This window comes from Ciconia boyciana, chromosome 6 (assembly GCF_034638445.1).
Source record: "Ciconia boyciana chromosome 6, ASM3463844v1, whole genome shotgun sequence".
In the NCBI taxonomy this organism is placed as follows: domain Eukaryota; kingdom Metazoa; phylum Chordata; class Aves; order Ciconiiformes; family Ciconiidae; genus Ciconia; species Ciconia boyciana.
Window position 1 is genome coordinate 37,366,364 of NC_132939.1, and position 22,676 is coordinate 37,389,039.

General features: G+C 39.5%; 1 protein-coding gene across 3 annotated transcripts in view; it reads left to right on the forward strand.

The window, feature by feature from the left end:
• The window catches only part of MEIS2 (Meis homeobox 2), a 174,904-nt gene that overhangs the window by 74,777 nt on the left and 77,451 nt on the right, over nt 1–22,676 (forward strand). The window contains exon 9 of one of the 3 annotated variants that reach the window (XM_072864801.1): nt 5,366–6,300. The exons of the other annotated variants lie outside the window; for them this stretch is intronic. Coding sequence (XP_072720902.1) covers nt 5,366–5,545 — 180 coding nt within the window. The 3' untranslated portion in view covers nt 5,546–6,300. Of the gene's footprint in view, nt 1–5,365; nt 6,301–22,676 lie in introns of those variants that run through there. 3 annotated transcript variants of the gene reach the window in all.

Consider the following 22,676-nt stretch of genomic DNA (forward strand, 5'->3'; position numbering starts at 1 on the left):
CACATTAGCCAGATGCCTTTCCTCTCCCTGCAAACGTCAATTCTGCTATTGAGCAGCCTCTTCCAGTGCCACCTCCCAGTCCAGCAAAGCATCCGTGTTCTCTGCCCCATGCACTGGCCACAGGAAGATTTGAGGGGAAGGTCTTCAGCTGGTGCAAATGACATAGCTCCATTGAAATTCAGCTTTTGCCAGCATACACTTACCAAGGATTTATGGCATATCTAATGTGTAGACTTAAGAACACTGACTTTTTATGCTAGCATGTTAAGACTAGGCCCCTACTTCTGCGCAGTACAGAAATTAATGATCTGCATTTTCTGAATGCCATGAAAAGTACCTTTAAAGTGTTGATTTCCATCTTTACTGAATTTAACTCGGAAGGAATTGGTGCTTGCAGTGGTTGGACAGAAATACTGTTTTCCTTAGTGCCTATGTATACATTCACAGATGCCCTTACAAAATTTTTTATTGCACTTTTAGAATCTGTTTCACACTCAACCTCAAAAGAAAGTAGGCCCTATGTTGGCACACTGTAATGTTCACTGTATGGTGAACAATTAACACCAAGGTTTGTAAGGACCCCTAGACTGGGCTTACGCACATCAGGCTATATCCAGAGCACATATGTGCTCCATTGATTTCTAGCTGAACTTCTTAAGAGTCTGTTATCAGCCAGCAGATTTACAGCAGTTCTGAGAGTCCTCCAGTTTATACTCTTCAGATTGAGGCTGTTGTAGCCTCTGACAGTTCCTGGAATCAGGGAATGACAAAAGTAGCTTACAGTCATCTCGTCTTCACCATGCTCGTGCCTTGAGAACAATTTTTGGAACCAATTTTTCTGGAATGGAAATCCTTTGATTTCCTCTGACACTGATTGATGCTTAGGTGACATCTCCAGAAACCAACCATGCGGAACAATTCAGGGTTTGTTTTTTGGCTTATAGCCAACATCCAGAAATCGAGCTTTAAAAAAAAAAATCCATGTCGTCTAAAAAGATAGAACATAATACCTTTCCAGATGTTAATTCTTATCATGTTATTTTGCAGTTATAAGTTTTTTCATGTAGATTACCCAGCCCATCAGGGGTTTTTTTTAATCAGTATCTGTAATGCCTGTACTACATAAACTGAAATAGTTTTCATAATTTTCCAGCAAATGGCAAGCTTTGTCTTTTAACAGTTAAAAACTTCAAGAAATATTTAAAATTTCTTTTGACAGTGTGTTAGCATGAGTGAAAGTCTTTATCTAAAGATCCCACTCAACTTTCTGAAGCACTTAAAATATTACCAGAAAATTGTTTCTGTGGCTTATTATAGAAATAAATAGATATGTGAATAAACTTTCTGGTGGAAAGGAACACTACACAAAAGGGTTTAAAGACAATTATTAATTTTTCTCTTGCTTTTGGTTGTGTTTCTAAAAACAAGGTTCAATATTAATATACTAAGGCCAGTGATCATTCCTGTATTTGAGAATCCCTTTCTTTATTGATTGTAAACCAGCTAGATTTTTAACTGTTGAATGAATATCAGAGAGAGGAGGTCAGCAATAGTATGAATTCACTGTTATAGATGACATCAGTACCCTTTCAGTTGGTCTTCTAGGCTCATGACCTTACTTCCGGTTGCAAACCCCATTTCTGCAGTGGAATTTCCGCTAGGTTTGTGACCCCACCTCATAAATGCCATGACCTGAATTGTGGTCATGACCCTTTGGGTGGGAGCCACTGTCCTACATCCTTGTGCTTGACCAGTTTGGGATATGAATTCAGATTAATTTGCTCTGTAAAGGTTTAGAATAGAGAAGCATCCCCTTTGTTTACCCAAATTGTGCAAAACGTCATTTCCTGGCAGATGGAAATAAAATTGACAATAAAATAATTAAAGAAATAGAATATTTTTTGTTTATGTTGAGGAGATTGTTCCTTTTTAGTGTTCTTTCTATAGACTATTCTGAAACTAATTCACAGCTGTACAAATGATAGTTAGATGTGAACATTTCTCTATGTATGTAGCTTAAATGACTGCTGTTAACTGTAAGCTGTTAGAAATACCTCCATGTGTACCGTTAGAGAAGCTATAGATCTGATAAATCCAAGTCCCTAAATACAGTGTATTGATAACAGATGTTAGCAGTTTGCCTATGCACCTTGCTTAAATTATATGAAGGAAAAAATGTTAGGTCATAAAATCATTAAGGTTCGTTGTGTAATGAGAGGTACTTTAAGGCTGAGGTCTCCAGGCTAAGGATATGACCAGGTGGGACTGGTCCAAGATCTTCAGAGACAGTATAATGTAAGGTGTTGCCATACTGATGAAACATCTGGGATATATACAAAAAAACCCAGCTGCTCAATCAACATAACAGCACTTTACATGCATCATTGGTTGAGGGCTTTTTCCTATACTGAAGCATTAACTTTCTTTTTGTAGCCTACGTTAGAAGACAACAAACCAGAGTATCTGTGCAGATACTACAAAAGTGTAAATGAAAAGGACTAAGGTTGGTGTATGAGCTGCAGGGAAAAAAAAAACAAAACAACAGGGCAGCACTTACACTGAATTTAGTGTTGTCAGATCTTTTATTTTCACCAGAATTGCTTTGTTTTACATTCCTCAGAGCAGTTTAAAAGTTGTTTAGCACTTCAGGAGTTTCTACTCACTTCCTAATGGGAAGGAACAAAGTCAGACCTATGGAAACTATGTGTGCAATTGGCAGGGATTTCAGAATTGGTGTGTCCATTGGTTCACAGGCTAAGTTTGACCTGATATATATATAGTCACACATGTGTGATTCATTAATGGTAATGGGGAGTTTACTGATGTGACCCCTCATGCATATCTCATACAAATAAAATACGTTGTGCGGTCTTTTGACATGATTTATACACTTAGGACTTGATCCAAGTCCCAAAGAAGCTAATGGAGAGTCATCTTTGAGAGCTGGAGCCAACAAAGATAGTCACGAGCTTTCAGTATGGAGACAGTGGGCTTGGATTTTGGCAGGGTTTTTTTGGTTTAACAGATAAATATTTTAATTAAATTGCCCTTGAAGATTGTCAGAGATGCCTAAAGACTGACAACTCTCTGCTTAAACACCAACAGTCGTTCAAAGCAAAGTGGGATCCAAGCCTTTCCACAGGATGTAGCATCAAACCTGTCTTGCAAGTTGCTCAGCTGAAATGCTCTTCAGCGCTTTCAGCTGAGACAGACAGCAAATGTGTCAGCAGGAGTGTGGGTAGGGTATGTGAGGCGAACATTTGTGCGCAGGGCCCAGGTTTTTAAAAGAGCTCAGTGAAGGTGGTGAGCACTGTTGAAAAGTCATCCCTTGACATCGCAGTTGGTTCTAAACCTGGCCATGGGAGCAGATTTGAAATTATTTTCACGTAGGTCACTCGGTGCAGCCACCGAGTGATAGGTTCACAGATTTGATTCAAATTCAAGTCAGTGTCAGAGCAGAAACTCAAGAAGATAAAGACATGTGGACATGCGGTGCAGCATGGCTTTAGAAGTCTCTTGACAAATTTATAAGATGGCTCCATTTTCAAATATTTACATGGGAAGTGAATGGGGAAGCTCTTTTTAATGAATGTCTGGATCAGCACTATATCAACATGTAGTACGTTAGATTTCTACAAAGGCTATTTTTATTATATATGTTTAACAGACATATTGCTATTTTGAGAGGAGAAAATTTTTTGTGAGAAGTAAAGATAAATGTTCCTCTGGATGAAGGGAGGGATGGAAAGCTGTAGAGTGTTCAGTGTGATAGGTATTAGAGACGCAAAACTTGAGATAGGAATGTAACACTGGAAGTATTTAGATAACTTGTCTTGAAGTTTCTAAGTCATCAAATAAGATAACAAATATCAAGTGAAATATTTATACTTCAGTTGCATACCACACGCAGTGGCAAGATAGCTCAGTCTTTTATTTTTAAGTTTCTGTTAGGCCAGCAGATATTTCAGATACTGGATCCCTGAAGGCAGTGGCCAAAATTAGGGATCTGCTAAGGCTGAACATTTAGGGAGTTTGGGCTATGACAGCAGTATAAAGTTTAAAATACAACCTTTTGTGACAGAAATAATCCAAGTGGGATTCTCTGAGACCACTGAGAGACAACAGCAAAGTTCTGTCATAAGCCAGCTATACTACTTTTGCATATTCAAAAACTAAATACAACTTCAGATTTGCCTGATGTAGTGTTATGACCTCATATACAAACAATAGCTAGGCTCAAAGGACACTTCATAGGTTGCTAAGTGAAGGACTTTGAAGTTAGAGAATGCCAGATATTTTCTTCATTCTCAGTTGCACTCTCTATGTATCGCCTTTGTGGTGAATGAAGCCTGTATCCTTTCACTGGAGGAGAGAGAAAATTGTATGCGTTCATACAATTAAAGACTGCATCATGATATGTATATACAATGGGTATTTTCCTGGGGCAAAGAAAAGGCATTTCCCTAGTCCAGTGATGTGCTTGCTGCTGATTTTTAAGCCTACCACAAACAACACATTAAAAAAAGAAAGCAATGAAATTTTAAATCTTGTTAGCTTACCTAACTGCAGGAACCATCAACATGTCCTCTTACAACACTGCAGGAATCATTTCACTCACCAGTCAAATGCAGATACTTCTGTGATGATACCTCTCACTCTCTTAACAAAGCACAAAAAATACAAAACAACATAGCACAGGAAGTAAGGGTAAGCATGATGACACCCCGCTGAAGTTGCAGGAGGAAACTTAGATAGGCAATGGGAACTCGGTGAGGACGCTATGGTTAACATTCGTACTTTATAATTTTCTAAGTGTTTTGCAGACTTTATAAAATGAATTATAGTCATCATAATAAAATGTTGTCCCTTAACACCTGCTCGGTCAGATAAAGTGGGGAAAATATTTTTTCAATTTTGTTTGAAAAAAAAATAATTGCAAAATCCCCTACCTGATTTCATTAAGGCTCAATCCCTGTGTCTCTCACTAAATCCATACGATATGGGAGTGCCTAGTAACTAAGAAAATCAGATCACATGTTGTTGTTAAGTCTTTTGTCTTCGCACAGATTTGTGCAGCACTGAGTGTAATGATGAATCTTGGTTGGGGCCCTTGAATTAAAATCATTAAGAATAATGAATGATCAAAGATGGATTCAGGTGCCTGATTTTGGGCCCTATTGAGAGGAAATGTCATGCTGACTTTCCATCACCACATTAAAAAAGAGAAGAATATTAATAACATCTTTTCCAGACTGACATGTCATGAATTGAGGAAACTGGGCAATAGACTACAGTTGCTTTTCCCTTTCTACGTTGTCCTTCTACCCCTAAAATAAACAGTTTTTCTTAATTTCTCTCCCTTCAGTTTGTTTTGTGGGTCCCAGAAGTATCTGTCCAGCAGCTGTTGGAGGCTCAGACGGAACTTTTTCCCCCACCAGCATTTCTGCAGATTCTCCTGTGGCAAATTAATTTTTCCCTTGCACCTCCATCCATCAAAATGTTGTTTCTACCTTCAAAAAGGTTTGCTTCTCAAAATAATCAGTAATTTCAGAATGAGTAAATTCCCTCCTCCTACTTTCATGCAGTTGACGAGCGTTCTAGCAGCATAGGGGTTTTTTTTAATATAAACAAATGTAAATTAAATATGATTTTGGGTATTATTCACCAATTGTGTTGTGTAAACCAACTGACTGATGGAAACAAATCACGTGATAAGAGATCATGTAGGAATTGTGAATTGATGTCTCAGGAGAAGAGATCAATAGAAAGTCTCATCAGGCTGTTAGTCTAGAGGTCTGCTGACTACACAGCCTTCTTTTCCACAGCCATCTGGAAGTTCACAGGCTCCATTAACTTCCAAGGGTAGATCATCAAAACAGGTGCATTGCACTGGCAAGAAAGAAATACCCTGAGCAGAAACTGAAAAATACTGTGGGCAGTCCATGTGAATTCCTTTATCCTCCAACCTCCAGTCCTCTCAGAAATACCAGATTAGGTCATGCTCTGACCTGTTAGGTGGGGCAAAATCTATGCAGAACAAACTTACTATTGTTATTATGAAAGCCAGAAATTCTGAAATAAACTGGAAGTATTATTAGCTGTATAATGACTGTGATAGCAATGGGCAAAAGTAATTTAAACAATTCAATTAGCTCAAAAAGGGCCCTAATATTGATATAGAACACAAAGTCTTGAACTGCCAAACTCCCCTGCAAAGCCTTGGTTTGGAAATAGCTGGGAAAGCTGACGATAGTAAATTGTACCTATATAGAAAAGTAAATCATATGAACAAATAAAATACTAAAGTAAATGTATGTTATGATTTTTACCATTTCTATAGTTGTTGTTATATTTGTCTATTTACATTTCAATAAATGAAAGTACCTCTTTTTGTTGCCTTTGTTTTTTACACAACAAATTTAAATGTAGAAAAGCCTGTCTGCAGTTGTATATCAGAATCCACAGCACCTGTAGAGTCCCATTAAAATCCAAATATGGATATGGGAGAGCAAGTCGAAGTCTGTTGGAGAGGGAGCAATATGACTTCATTGCCCTCTATCACCATTCTTTTTTTTGGCCGCCTTGCAGTGAATAATCAACTGAACTTGGACGGCATAGAGAAGTTGCTATATAGGCTGCTGAGCTCTACAGCTAGCAGACCTGCCAAGTCTTAAAACACAGAAAGAGACATTTGTCTGACTTCTCTCACACTGTCCCATGTATTTTGAGAAAACAAGTCATGCACTTGCAGCTTTACTTTTGGGCCCCACAATTTCTGTTCTGCTTCATGATCCCTTGTGCCAGACAGACCTAAGCAGCCTGATCTGTAATCTGTCAGTCAGCTATAGTCTGGGCCATGGGAAATCATGGAGTGGGAGAGACACTGCTGCACTGGGCTGCTCTTTAGAAGTGTAAATCCAGCAATCAAAAGGGCCCTGACAGAGACATATCTGAAACATGGACTCTCTGCCATTATGTGAGAGGATATGTGCCTCCCACACAACTCTTCCCCTTTTTCTTGTTCTGCAGTGACCTGACATGTAGGGTCGCATGCACTGGGGCCTTGAAAAGTTGAAAGGTCTACAAAGCCGCTATATAGCTGGGAAGAGTATGCTTCTTATATAAGTATGACCGCAGGTGTAGGATTCATTCCTGTGCTTTCAAGAAGGACTAAACCTGACCTGAAGTAAGTGTAAATAGATTGCAGGCAACCTTCTGCAGCTAGAAGCATGTCCCGAGAGTTAGCTTTGAGACTTCATTTAATTTTCTTGTAATCAGAGTAATAGTCTCTTTTGCCATGGTCTAGAGGGGAAATAGTCTTTCTAGGTTAAGTTTCTGGAAGCTCTCATGGATGCTGCTATCCATCACAATCCTCTGTCATCTTCCCAGCACAGACCATAAGCAGTGGACGTAGCACTGAAAATAGTAGAAATAAATTATCGAGCAGCTAATATGGTCATCTCATTTTTTCCGAGTCTGTCTTTATGTCCTTCAGTCATGTCCTCTTTTGTGGTGTCCAATGAGTCTTCTGAGCTTAAAATGAATGCTAGCAAAGACAAAATGCACGGAAATTGCCCAGCTGTGAAAAGTTACCATTAATGGTATAGCTGTGCAAAAAAATTGGAAATAATTTTACACCTACCCAACCGCAAGTACTAGAAAAATCTGTAAAGAGCAATGCTACAAATATTTTTTTGCTGGTGTGGAATATTGAATCTAGTCAACAGAGATCCTTTACTGAACTTTCCACACCTTCCTTTAGACACCACATTGGAGACAACATTGCAAGGGCCCATTCTCTTTTGAAAGCGTGAGAGATGGTGAAAATACCACAGTACCTAACACAGTTTGAGCTATGTTTCCTGGAATACATTTTGAGCTGTGTTTTCAGGACATACTGGAGAGAGTCCAGTGAAGGGCCATGAAGATGACTAAGGGACTGGAGTACCTCTCATACAAGGAAAGGCTGAGAGAGCTGTGACCGTTTAGCCTGGAGAAGAAAAGGCTCAGAGGGGATCTCATCAACGTATATGAATACCTGAAGGGAGGGTGCAAAAATGACAGAGCTAGACTCTTCTCAGTGGTGCCCAGTGACAGGACAAGAGGCAAAGGGCACAAACTGAAATACAGGAGGTGCCGTCTTAACATCAGGAAACACTTTGTGAGGGTGGCTGAGCACTGGCACGGGTTGCCCAGGGCAGTTGTGGAGTCTCCATCCTTGGAGACATTCAAAAGTCATCCGGACATGGTTCTGGGCAACCAGGTCTAGGTGGCCCTGCTTGAGCAGGGCGGTGGGACCAGATGACCTCCGCATGTCCCTTCCAACCTCAACCATTCTATAATTCCTTTTTTTGTGTCTTAATTTCATTTGTTATTTTCTTGTTCATTATGCTTTACTTTTGCAGGGGTGGGTTGGTGTTTGGTGGGGTTTTTTTTGAAACTACGTGCTAGAAGTAATTAATTTCATTTCAGAAAGGGAGCCCCATAGCTCTTTTTAGAGGACACCTAGCTGTTGTATGTTCTGCAAGCTTAGAAGAGCTCAGCAGATTCTTCAGGAAGGTGCACTGCCTCTCTTTAATGTTAGTACGTTGCTTTCAAGAAACCACAAGAAGATGTCCCTCTTCCCATCACAGCAACATGAGCTAAGCTGTAAATACAAAAGTAACGTATGGCATTTGGAATCCCTTGTCAGCAATCGTCCAGGGATTCAGGGGCATTCCAGTGAATGCAGAGGTACTCGGAAAAATGGGAGTTTTGGGTAGCAGTTACCCCAAAATCTGTGCAGTTGGTGGCAGCTGGAGAGACGTACTGGGGAGGCAGTTGGAGAGACAGGTAGGAAAGGATGCCAGCTGGATTTCTGAAAGGCCTATTTACTGCTGAGCCTCTACCTGGCAGCTTTCTGAAAAGAGAGAGGCACAGCTTTGGGCAAGGGAACTGTGGAGGAAAGCAGCTATTGAAAAATCACCTGCTCCAAAGATGAGGAGGTTGAAGTCTGGGATGTCCTAGGTGTGCATATAGTGTGCACAGAGGTATGTGCTATTGGTCATCAAGAGCAAGGGAGTGCAAAGAAGGAGAGTATGGTGTTTTCTTCTCTACAGCTTGTATCTTAAATTAACCTACATGTTAGGGCAAATCATCAGACTGATAGAACCAATCAGTGCCAGACGAGCTTTACCTCATTCAAGTCGTATAGCACACAGAAAAATCCATCAGGGTTAAGTCCCATCCAGTCCTATTTAAAAGTTCTAGATTTTTCCATCCAGACATTTCATCGCTTTGCTCGCATAGACTTCCGAAGAATTTATCCTGAGGGGCTATTTCTTCTTGCATTGCAGTTACAAGGCATTAGTTCATGCACTGCCGGTATGTCAAAACGTGTAGCTGATAACTTGGTTACATCATTAGTTATTCCTACCTCAGGTGGAAAAAAAATAGCTGTCTTAAAGTGCTGCTCAATGTGCATGTTCTGCAGATTCTCACCGAGGGACCTGTGGTTACCTCAGCCTGATGATTGCTCTGCATTCTTCCGATGTAGACACCAAGAGTTGTTGAAAATAATTGAGACGCTTGTCAACAGAGTGGGAGACTGGACTTCATCAAAACTGTTTTAGTCTCCGGGACTGATGACCTTTTGATGGAGTTTGTTTTAGTCAGGAATTAAGTGTCCAATCCTGTATAGTGTGAAGCGCCTTCTTTGAGGTGCCGAGTATCCCTATTTTCTCTTGCAGTCTCTCTGGCGCTAAGCATCTCTGTCAAGGCACTGAGCACTTTGCAGAATAGGGTTTCAGACTGCTTTTGAAAGGAGAAACAAGGTTTCCACTTCTGTTTTTTTAACAATGAATTTAAATTTGAAATACAGGATCATTATGAGTAATCCTCTGTTCATCAAGAATGCAAGCTGTAAAGGAAACTCATTTAGCAGATCCAAAACAAAATCACTTCATTAGCTAGAACTGGGTTATAAAGGCAGGTACGTAAATGCAGGGAAAATACGTGAAAATAATTTTGCAGAAGAAATTCCAAAAAGAGTGCAATTCCCTGCTTGTCCTCTGCAATTAATATTAGTATTATAATAATGATAATGCATAAAGAAAAATACAAGGTTTCTGAGTCATTATATGTTTCCAATTTTTTTTTTTATTGCTGTAAACTGAGCCAGCTGATGAACAGCCTCTAGGGAGGAGACAGGATCACCCTTGTTTCCTGTTCAGCCTTGCTCCAGCAAAAAGCTAATGAAAGAAAAGAACGTAATGGCCTTGCAACTCAGGTAAAAGGTTCAGGAGAGTTCACAGGTCAATTGATTTCTAATCTTACTTTATGTTATATTTCAATCAAAAAAAACCTCACCCAAAACAAAAACTCTCCAGTGTCATAATGCAAATGTATTTTTGGCAACCACACCCTGTTTTTCTATTGCCTTTGAAAAGTAAGTGTAAAACCTCTCACAGCAGAGGGACACTATATTTATGTAAAGTGCAGCAGTGGGTGTTCTAAACAATTTGAAAAATTCTTCTGTTTAGCTATGTGAATATGTATGGTGATATATCAGCGTATATATGCACACACAAATATATTTCAAGGTGGAAATATTTAATTAACCTGTCTGTAAGCGTAAACAGCAAATCTGCACTGAAAACGTTATCAATTAATTTACTGAAAATTGCACCATTGACCATTTCTTTACTGCACTATCTCAGCACGGAGAAGGGAGAGATATTAGTTGCATCACTGTAGAGCAATGAGATTTCTGTAAGTCGTGATCTGCTGGCATGTAATAACTCGATCTGCTTCATGCAGACAAAATATATTAAAAGTATGGACGAGTGAAGTTTGTGCCCCAGGGAGAAGGCAAGATAATGCATTGAAATTGTTCAGAGGTAGTTAGATGCCTAATGGTCTAATATGTGAGCTATGTGAGGTCTGGGGTCTGGTTCTCATAAATTCTGGCTAGACTGATCCTGTAATTTCAAGCAAAGGATAAAAGCGTTAACCAGAGTCATCAGTGTTCAAGGTCCATGATGCTGGATATTATTCATGTAAAGATTCAAGAAAAACACTAAAAGGAAAGCTCTGGAGCATATGTGTTTGTATGTGACAATATACATATATATAAAAATATGTGCTGTATTCTTTGTGTGTGTGTGAGCTTGTGTGTGTAGATATATGCACAGAAACATGCACACAGTAAATGTATACATTAGCATATGTACGGTTGCACAGAAATCATGCTAACAACTGCATAGCCAAAATAAGGGCTTTTTGCTGTGTGTTTTTTTTTTAAATCTGGTCAGCAAGTTAATCTATGGAAAGACAATATGCTAGATCTCATTTTACTACTGCTACTTTGTAATAAACATTTTATATCAACATTTTTACACTTGGCATCTACAATTTTTTTAAGACGACTTGTGTTAATACATATTAGCAAAGCTTGCTTATGATCACAGCAAAACATTGTTAATGCAATGCTGATACACTTGTTTTCTCACTTCATACAGCAACTCTGAGCATATGAAACCAGTGAGGTCACTCCAGTGGTTGAATAGTTGCCACTAGAATTGTGTATTATGATTCCTGATAAGTGCATGAATGTAGCATAATATTGCCTTAATTCACGCTTATAATTTTGCATCATCACTGCACACTAATCAAGAATTTGCTGTCCCAAAAGCTCTATAGCTGTAGAATTGAAGCAAAATGGCAAGAGCAAATCATAAAAGCTATCCCTTATACACAACTTGCATGACACAGCATAGATAATACAAATATGCTGGACTCCATAGATTTAATTTAACCTTATTGTTTCCTTAATCAGTGTTGAAGTTACATTTGTCCTGTGGCTTTCTAGTATTATAAAATGTAGTCATTCTATGACTGTAAGGTGATCACCTGCATGTTACCATGGATTTCCCTAAATCTTTGAACGGGAATGGAAAGAATCTCATGTGCACCTCCCTACCTCCCTACCTCCATACAGAACGAGCTCTCACCAGCCCCATGGGCTCTGACCACTTTTTCCTCTGGACTCCAAAGAGTTAGACCCTGGGATGGAAAAGATCATATGGTGGCAGAGGGATTCTTGTATCTTTCTTGATAATATGGTCGTCTTCTCTTTCTTCCAAGTACACCCTGATTTAAGAACTCTTTTGCCTTTCTGAGTGTGCGTGATTTGCAAATGTTTTTAGTAAGTGAGCTGAATATCCTTTTGCCTTGATACATACATTTTAAATTTAAACAGAGGACAGGACAGGAAAGCAAATCAGCACAGAAAGTTGTTATGTTACCTTCAGGATTTTTTCTTTGTGATGTATCCCTGTTTGCTCCTTTCCTGTTCTGTAATGAAGTATTCCCTTGGTCAACTCACATAACGACCTCCATATTCTTTGACGCCAGAGGTCTATCTGCATAGCGTGAGACCTTCTTAGATGCACAAAAGACTGAGAGGGAGTTGAAAGGGGCTAGGGATGAGTATTGCATGTTACAGTGCCCCCTCAGAATTTAATGAGGTGCATTTGGAGGGTATGATCCGTTTCTGCAGTGTTGCCACCTGTGTGCCAGGTTTACAGAAGAAAGTACTGAGACAGCGGGTCCAGTGGGGAGGGAGCTGGAGCTGTTCTGGTTCTGTGCAACTCCTTTCTCCATCTTGGGTTTGTGGGAGAGAGACAATTTAAAGAGTCCTGTTAACATTGCTGCTTCTGAGCTAGTGTTTTCCAGGGTTTCCTGAGCAGGGTTATGCAGTATTTTGAGCTTAAAATGCTACATTTTTAGAAAAAATGGTGGCTCTCCTGGAGACTTACTCTGGTTCCAAATCTGTACCTCTTTTTGAAAAGAGCTCTGCTTTTAACATTACTAAATGTAGCTTTCTATATAACATTTCCACATGCGTTTTCAATTATTATTTTGGAAATTACGGATTTTTGTCAACCCCTAATTACGGGGCAATAACACACCCATGTCTATTCGACTGACTCATTTGGTTGATTGTTCTGACAAAAGCAGAGCTCATCTGGCAGGTTTATAAGGCTGAACTATCCAAAACTGTCTCTAATTTTGAGCTCCTCAACTCAAAACTCTGATTTGCACACGCAAAGATTGTAAACACATGCAAACTATGCAGTTATATGTGTGACTACTTGACCTGTGAAAACAAATTAGTTAGGATCGTACCACCTGAAAATTAGAGGTCAGATTAATGCCTCTTAGATAAACCGCTCCTTGAAATTTTAGTAGTAAGTTTTATAGAGCAATTGCAAACTATCTAGAGCTGCTTTTCAGTAATTAAATGAGTTATTAGGTGGACAACTGGCAGATTAATGAGTAATTTGAGACACTAAAAACTCAGCTTGCATTGGCAGAATTATGGAAGGTTTAGATATTTTCAGAAGGTGTTGTAAAAGCTCACACAGTTGACCCAAAATCAAATATGTTTGAGAATATTAATGTATTTTTTCCTGTGTGACCCTTTAAAACCTATTAGTTTCCCAAAATGTGAGATGAAACATAGATGCCAAGTATAAAATAACAAACCCAGAGCCCCATGCTATTTCCAAGATCAGGCGTATTTGTGTATTGTCTTCTTTCTGTCTGTCTAATTTACTCTGAGGAGAGCAGAGACTGTACTGCAATGTATAAAGGGTATCAGAATTCCTTTACGTTCCAGTGTTTTGCCTCCTTCAGGGAAAGGATCAGACAGGCAGCACACAGGGACAGCATGACCTGCGAATACTCACAAACCAAAACACAGCTGGCAGGTCTAATTTTAGGTTCTTTAGCCTTGATCATGTCCCTTTAATGTATTGAGTGGAAAAAGAAAGGCGTTTAAAGTACAGGAAACGTCACAGAAGTCCAGTTCCAAATTCCTCTTTAAATAGAGCCTCTACATTGATGTGTTTTTCCTAGACTCTGGTTTTGTTTAATTTTGGGGTGATTTTTTTTTTTAAATGCATGTGAAATTTGCCAGGTCGACAGCTCTGGAGACAGAAGTCCCCTATCAGCAGAAAGGTTACTGCAATGAGAAGTGGCAATTTGCATTTCCTACAATGACTTGCTGGTGTGCCAGAGCCCTGACCTAAAGGGACCACCTTTAAGCTTGAGAATGTAGTTTAGTTTCCACACCTCATTCACAGCCTGGGCTTAGACAAATGGAGAAACAATAGGATTTATTTTTATTTTCTATGGAATCTAATGGGAGGAAGATGGGGCCTCAGACCTTGACTTTTCTTAGTATCATTTTGTATGACTTTTTGTAATTTTTTTCCAAGATGCTAAAAAAGCTGGAGATTTCCGTGCAGACATGCGATGGAGAGATTGCAGGAATTACCCAACTGCACTTTTAAAAGCAACATTTTGTTACTTCTCCTACAGTGTTCAATATTCAAACCCTTTTCTACAGCAGGCAGTTTTTAACCCCAAGTGTCAAAAAGATTATGTTTCTAAGCAAAAAGGCCTTATATTTCAGTGAAGGTGGCTTCCTGTCTTAAAAATATACATACAGACAATTTTGAGGGAATGTCACACCTAAAAAGCTAATTCAGTGCTTTACCAGAATATGATACTGATTTGGTACTTTTAATTACAAAGACTGTATAAAAAATTTTACAAAAGCTTTATTGGAAAACAAAATTTCTGATAGAACTATTGTTCCATTTGTGATTATTTTTCTTCCCTAGTTTTCTCTTTTTCATGAAGTTTGAGAGATTTGCTTGCTGTTTTTTTGTTTGTTGGTTTTAAAAATCTTAATCTGTCAGTTAAGCATCTTGTTTTCTTGGTTTACGTTTCTTTCGTTTTTCTGGAATTCCTCAAAATGTAGGTGTATGAAAAGCAGGGTATTCAGAGTGGATAAACTAACTCTAATGTACAGCGTTGATCCCATCTTGTAAGCATACCAGCCCTGGAGAGAAACAAAATCTAAACAGCCACTTTGCTATCAGCTTGTATAGCCCACTAGGTCTGAAACTTGAGAACATTTTGTGTATTAACACAGTGATTGCTGTGCATTACTGTGTTACCCTGTCCTACTTACAACCCACAAGTTGATCTGGCAGCAAACTCTTCAGTTCTGTCAAACCTTTCATTCCTAGTCTAACAGATTCTTTCCTATAATCAGATGCCACCCAGCCTTCCAGGAAGGAAGTCAGAAAGACTTTCCCAGAATCCATGTTATAAGCTCAACTCAGAACCCAGAAAAATGGGAGAAGATGAAATGCTATGTGACTTTACTCATGTGTCCAGCCAGCCCAATCCAATCCACCAAAATTAAAACTTATTACATGTTCTCCTTGACATTTTCAGATCAGTTAGGCCACTTCAGGTAATGGTAATCTTTGAGTGTTTGTCAGTTCATATAAGTAGAAGACAGAGAGGCCAGAAACTTTGCAGGCTTGTGGAGTGGGTAGATAGAGAAAGCTCAACTTTCAAACTCTCCAAGTTGTCATGAACTGCAAAAAAGGAATATTGTAATTTTGCAAAATGTGTTTGTATTGTTCTTTTGGTCTCCATTCTCTCTTTCCCTCAATAGAAAAACCCGGTTTGTGCATAGTCCTCCTATGGTCAGAATGAAGGAATGGGGCTTCAATTAATGCTGCTTAGTGATCTATGAAATGCAGTGCAATGGAAACAATACCTTTGAGACAAAGTATTGTGTTAGATTTTTAAAGTAACAGTATTCTTCTTACTGACAGAAAATTATCCAACGGTCAAGAAGTATCTTAACTGCTTTGACTACTTACGTTAATTGGAATTTGCTCTGCCCTGTAGAGCCAGGCTCCTGAGATCCTGGGTTAACAAACTTGTTCAGAGTCAACCCTAGTGAGCAGCTGATGGAAAAGCAGGGAAAGTAAATAGAGAAAGCTGTTATCAGTTCACAAAAATTATACCATGTTAGACAAACAAGCTAAACTTTTTATTATAAGGATGTACACAACAGAAAATACTTGATCCAATTAAAAGGTCCTACAAGTATCTAACACATTACATATTTACATTATATATTTAACGAGCTGTATTTTAGAGTAATTTTCTTAAAATAAAAAGCCAAGATCTATAGAAACTGCCAGTCTTAGGATTTTAAACATTTAGTTTCTGATCCTGAGATACAGTGTGTACCAATAACTGCAGAATAGCAGCATAGGCTCAGTCTCCATGTCCTGCTCAGGACCTTTAAGAGACAGCTAAAATCTCAAGAAAAAATTCAGGCAAAATAGATCAGACAAAAAAAAAGAAGCATGGTGCACATTATTTAACAGTGTTAAATAATTCTGGAGACCTTTTCTTTGAACAGCTTTAGTGCTTCCATTTGTGAGGGGGGGATTTGAAATTTGGCAGGTGAATGTTAGGAGTGTGCTTTTGCTTCCCTTATAAAAATGTAAGAATTTGGCCACGGTTTAAGTCTTAGCAAAAATCACAGTTCACAGATGCTTATTGAAGACTTCCTGGGTTTTGATAGCTAAACCTCCAGAAATTCTGTCTTAAATGGCCATAATCGTGAATCCCACACCACCTAGCGCTGGTGAGACTGCAGTCATGCTGTAGAGGGACTGCGCATACTATTGCAAGGCTGCTTCAAAGTGCCTGAGATGAGAGTCATAGCCAGGCAACGAAACAAAGAACGATTATCCCATACTTACAATTCCTTCTGATACCCAGGCCTGTGGTGGAAGAAGCTGCCAGAGATAAATGTGGAGGGGACCAAAGCTGTCCAAGAGAGGATGTAGTTTGTGCCACACTGCCTGAGATACCATGAAGCAAAGGAGGAGATGAAGGGGGGCTGGCTGAGTAAGGAGGCTGGCACTGCACTGGGAATCAAGGAGATTCCAACTGTAAAGGAATGGAGCTGGAGCACTGGGAGAAGATGACTGAGAATTAATTGGGCTAGGAGTGGACTGGAAGGAGGCAGCTGCTGGGACTTGGACCCCGGGACTGGAGTGGGATGAGGGAAATGATGAGGGAAGAAGAAATATCAGGGCCAGTGAGGTGGATGATGGAGACTGGATGAAGAGCTGGGACCTGACTTAGTTGCCATTTCACTGCAAAAGAGGAGCCTCACACTGGTGCACCCTTTTGAAGGCTTTATGTAATGACAGACATTGGAGGCAAACATTAAAAGAAAAACGCCAGCCGGCTTTACCTTACACCCCCGTGGTCCTTCTTGCCACATAGGTGTGGGATGTGGAGGATACAGGTGACAGCACCCTGTGCTCAGTCCCTTGCCCAGGAAGGTCCACAGCAATGGAGAAGGACTGTTTCAGAGGAAGTCCTGCTCGGAGCTGGAGCAGCACGTGCTCCCTTGTTCTGTGGGGGGTGCTGCAGATGCCAGCATGTACAGGCTGGAGCATGTTCAGTACAGATGGAGTCTTTAAAGAATTTAGCTGACAAACTCTTAAATGTCTTTACTGAACTAGTGCTAATTGAAAATTTTCAAAGGTTTATAGCTTGGCCAAATGTGGGTGGATTTTCAAAGAGATGGCAAAAGGCACATCCCCGAGAGCAGGGCCATCCCTTCTCCAAATGTTATGCTTCTGTTCCAAAGCACGCTCTCCTCAATTAAATATAGCAAGAAACAACATACCAATATTTTTCTTTAATTTCATTTTCAAAAATGGCTGAATCATTTTTGCTAAAACTTTCCAAAATAATTGAGGCTTGGGCAAACATTCTGCAGGGTAAATATCAATTTGGAAAGTAAAGTTTAGCAAATGGAAACACTGTCTTACAAGAGGAATACCTGTTCTGCTTATAATACATTTCTGGAGTCCTTTCCCAGAAACTAGGAAGAGAGGGACTGGTAGTAAGTTACTGCAGATTTGCAGCAGTGCTCATGAGGCCAGAATTTGTCTTTAAACACACACCTCATATTGATCGAAACGCTTACACGGGTTAATTCAGTGCAGATATTGCTAGTGAGTGATTTGCCTGTATGGAAAGGTTACTTCTGTAATGGTGCCAAATGTAGTAAGGCTTTGGCAGTTACATAGTGATAGCAAATCACCCAGTCACGTAAAATAAAGTTGCCTCGGGGCAACTTTAATTTGTGTACCTAACTTGCTCAAAATATTTCTAAACTTTGCATTGTAGAGTCAGCATCGTTTACTCATTCAAAGTATGTCCCATCCCCTCTCTCTTCATCCTTGGATGTGTTACTAACTTCTGTTTTTTCATAACATACTGACCAAGTGCCCCTCTACATTGTCAAAACTTCCAGTAGATGAATACTGGCTTTGCATCCATGTTTACAAAAGAGCTACACGTTATCATTTTTCTGTTGCACCCAAACAAATCTAACTAACACAAATTCTAACCATCTGTATTAAAGCAATGATGCACACTGTTGAGGCTGCTGGAGAAATGTTGCTTTTTGACCTACAGCTAGAATACTTACCTTTATGTCCCATCCCCCCCTCCTTTTTTATAGAAATGGTGGATAATACATTTCCTTTAGGGAGGATTTAAAAGCATTTTGTATTATGATGGCTAACATGTAGGCTCCTATCACTGTGGATATGAATAAATGAAAGCCTCCTTTCACCAAAACAAAACTTACTTTCCTCCGGGTAGCGAGTTCCAGATTAGAATAGGCATCAACGTGACTGTGAATTCACACAGTAACTTCTGCATTACTCACCTAATTCAGGTGGTAGGGAGCAAAGGACACTTCTGCATACTGGATGCCATAGACATAAACCTGAGATCCTTGAATTACAGTCTGGGCCACCAGAGGTGTGCCTGAAATAGGCAAATGCTCGGTGTGTCCATTGGAATCCCGGAAAACTGGCAAAGCTATTGACCTCAGAAACTAGAGATGTTCAGCTGGGAAGTGACTGTAATATAACCTGCGGGAAGTAGTAGTTGTCCTAATTTCTGTGCTATCAGATTCTTTCATCTGGCAAACCAGAATGAGGGAAGTGTTCCACCAGCTTCTGTCAGCAGTATGTTATCATCATGGGTGGAACTGGAAAAATTATTTGGGAAACCTCTAGAACCTTAGAAGAGAAATATACAGAAGCAATCAGTGAAGAGTAACAGGCAGGTATGGATTTTGTATGCAATTAATTGAATGGTTCCTTAAATTGTGCCAGTTGCATGCCAGAAAGTGCAAGTAGGGACCTCCAGCCTCGGCTTTATGTGGAGAGCTGTACATGATACAAAGGTCTTGTCTGTAGTTTAGGGACCATGTTAAGCTTTGTACTTTGGACTCCGGGAGCTCTTCCTGTTCCAGTCTGTATTGTGCTAATAGTCCTTAATCCTAACGGAAGATTACATGTTTATTTTGTTAGGGGGAAGGAGCTGTAATTCATTTTGATGTCTGTGGCAGAAAAAAAATGCCCATAGAGCCTTAAGTATATTCCTAACCTTAAGAAAGGCTATGTGAGGTAACCATAAGAAGTCTGTCTCAAAGAAAGGTTCCTTACAGTTGCTCAGAAAGTAGTACAGCTTAAGGTATTTTATACCAGCCTATAAGGCACTAGATTTAAATTGGTGTGCAGTGAAACATTTAAATATACTATAGCAAATGAAATATGGTCCAATAGGTTTTTTATGGTCCAGCTATGCTTTTTCTTTTCAATCACTAGCCTGGGGCGAACAAGTCGGCTTTAAAATGTCTATTTTAGCTATGCTTTTATCACCTCTGTCTTTTAGGAAGTTTGATTTCTTTTTTCATTTCTTCTCTTTGATAAAAAAGAGCTGAGATCTCTGAATGGGTTATTTATCTCTTATGTTTAATCTATTTATCTGTCAATGGACATACTGCTTTAGAAGTGTTTTATATTACTAATTAATTTAATTTCACATACTGTACTCCATGTTAACACATTTTCTATTATACACTATAATGTGATACAGAGCCCTCCCTCAGCAACCTTACCTTAAAGCTTTAATTGCTTTCCTCTAAGCCTCAGCTCATGTTTGATTTATCTGATTTCTTTGTATAAAGATTCCCTGGTTTACAACGTGTACACAAGTCATTAAATTGGTGTTGATGTTTATCTAGCAAACTTACCAATTGGCGATAGTATACATCCCTTTATGAATTTATGGCTGGGCAATAAAGAGAAGTGTCAGAAGCCCTGTTGTTGTCTCTGTTGGGTCACTCTGTTAGTTTACGTTTAGAAAGACAACACGAGCACTTCCACTGACTTAGACAGTGAATTGAAGGATTGATGCCTGCAGTCAAAATCTGTTATGAATTTCTAGCCATGAACTGATTTTTTTTTTTCCTTTTTTGAGGGGAAAAGGTGAATAGATTGGAGAGGAGGAAAGGGGTAAGACAGCTTGAGCATGTTGAAAGCTGCGTGGACTTCATCTGACATACATTGTTGTTTACATAGAGGAAAAGCTGAACCAAAATGCCAGATCCCCAAGCTATGTGAAGTTCAGAGTCTGGATCCAAGTATTGCAGCTTGAATTCTCTCTGGCTCTCAAGAACCTAAATGTAGATACCACATATTAAAATGCATGAAAATGAATGATAGTAAATAATCAATGTAGAGTGGGAAATCTGGTCCTTTGATCTGTCAGGTTTCGTCACATAACACAAGCATAAGGACATATGGTATTTTAAAGTTGCATTTGAAGAGATGCCTACGCTGACTTTTATCCTTATTTACAAATAGTCGGCAATAAAGGCTGTAATCTTGCAGATAACACTATGGATGTGCATAAGCCTTCTTGCACAGAGTTCATTTTAGGACTGAGGTGTTATTAATATAGATAGGAAACATTTGGAAAATGCACGCGCACTTTTGAATGCATTAAGTAAGCCCAATATTATAGCTCTTAAGCAAAGAGTAGGTAGATGTATTTATCTCTACAGGTTTGTTTCACATCCAGAAAGCTGTACTGTTTCTGCAAGACCTCTTCATTTGCTATTTCATTGTTACATTTACTTCCCACTCATTAAAGCTCCATCCCGCTTTCCTTACGTATGGATGACGTCTGTTGGCTTCAGTGAGAACTAATTGCACATGAGGCGAAAGGATTCAAATTAGATTACCAATATATGACCGCATGGAAAAGGAAGCATGAAATATTCTAATTCTTTTTAGATGCAAAGTAACTTATGAACAAAACCCATTGTGGCTGATTCTCACAAGCTTAAAGCATTGTGAAAGAAAAATTAAAACGGGCAAGGCTAATTAATTTGCTAAAATCCATTGTTAATGCGGTGTTTTCAGTTCTCCTGAATGCTGCTCTCATGACATTTGGTGTCTTTCTAAAGAACCATCCCAGCTGTAAACATCTTTTTTTCTTTCCTCTGAGAATCTAAACTTCCATTTAAAGAAGAAGTAAATTCCTAGACCTCATGATTTAACAGAAAGTTTGGAAGTCGGACTTACATGCTCCTTAGACATTAAAGGCAAATGAAAATCAGCCTGTATTCTTTTTAAAGTCTTTTTCTAAAGATTCACAATTTTAAACTTTTTTTGAACTCTAATGTTGGATTGTTTTGGATGTGGGGAGGGTAAGAGGGTGAGAGCTTTTTGGCTTTTCAGTATTTGGGAATAGCAAGGAATGAGTGGCTGCATGGCTATTCTAAAGCCTTTTTAAAAACTGCTTCACATATACCAGAGGAGATAATATCAGCTGGCAAATTGCTGCTGTATGAAATAGTAATCAAAAAATGTGACAAAAGCCACAAGCTCTCTCGACTGACTCTGGCAGGGCTTATGCTGTTGTGGGGTTATTGAAAAGCACCCCTTTAAAGCTCTGCGCAAGGAAGCCGAGCGGCCGAGGACCTCGTCCCACAAGCATGTATTCCCAGCAGTGGCGTTTGCTGTTGTGAAGGGCTCCGTTGACTTCGGCTGATCCGAGCGCTGCTCCTCGTAGGGCGAGCTCGCAGGATCGGGCCCTTGGATGATACATGTAGGACTCTGGAAGACCAGCTTTTACTGCTCATATGTTTGGCAGGCAGATTTGATAATCAGTGCTGTTCTAGAACCTTACACCATCTCAGTGAATATAAATTGATGGTGTAAAGCAAATGGGCAACTGGCGGGAAGCCAAACACGGAGGGGAGAGAAGACGGTTTATTGTTGAGGGGGCAGCCCGGTGTTCTACAGCAGAGCTTTCTGTTCACAACAGCTCTGCAGAGCTGCTGAGTTCGAGTGTGGCCTCTGAAGTGTATGAAATAATAACAGTTTTATTTCTCCTGACACAAGCACGGAAGCTGTTTGCTGCCACCTCAGAACTGTTACCCTGCAATGCAAAAGTACCAACAAGGCAGGCTGGATGCAATGTTATTATAAACAGTGCCGCAGTAAACTTCAGGAAAAGCCCATTATACGGTGATAGCCTGTTTGTCAGGAGAAAAGTTCACTAATGTATATGGAAGCAGAGCTCCTCATTCGCTGATACCTCTGCATCTATTTTGCTGCACTTTTACCTTTATTTACTGTGCAGGTGCTGCTGAGAATAACCTTGGAAAACACAAAAATGCAGGAGGCCACGTACTCAGCTAGTTTAAATTGGCAGGGAAATGGTGTCAATTCAAGGCAGTTGATGATATGGTCCATTGTTTATTATTGCTTTTTAACATTTTAGGATTTTGGGGGGGTATGGAAGGAAGTGTGTTTTCTCTGTGGTTGTTGTTTTATTACTGTAAATCACTCAATGAAAGGTGCATGTAAAAAAAAGCAATGAATGAATGACGGCAGGAAAAAAATGAACATATGTACACGATA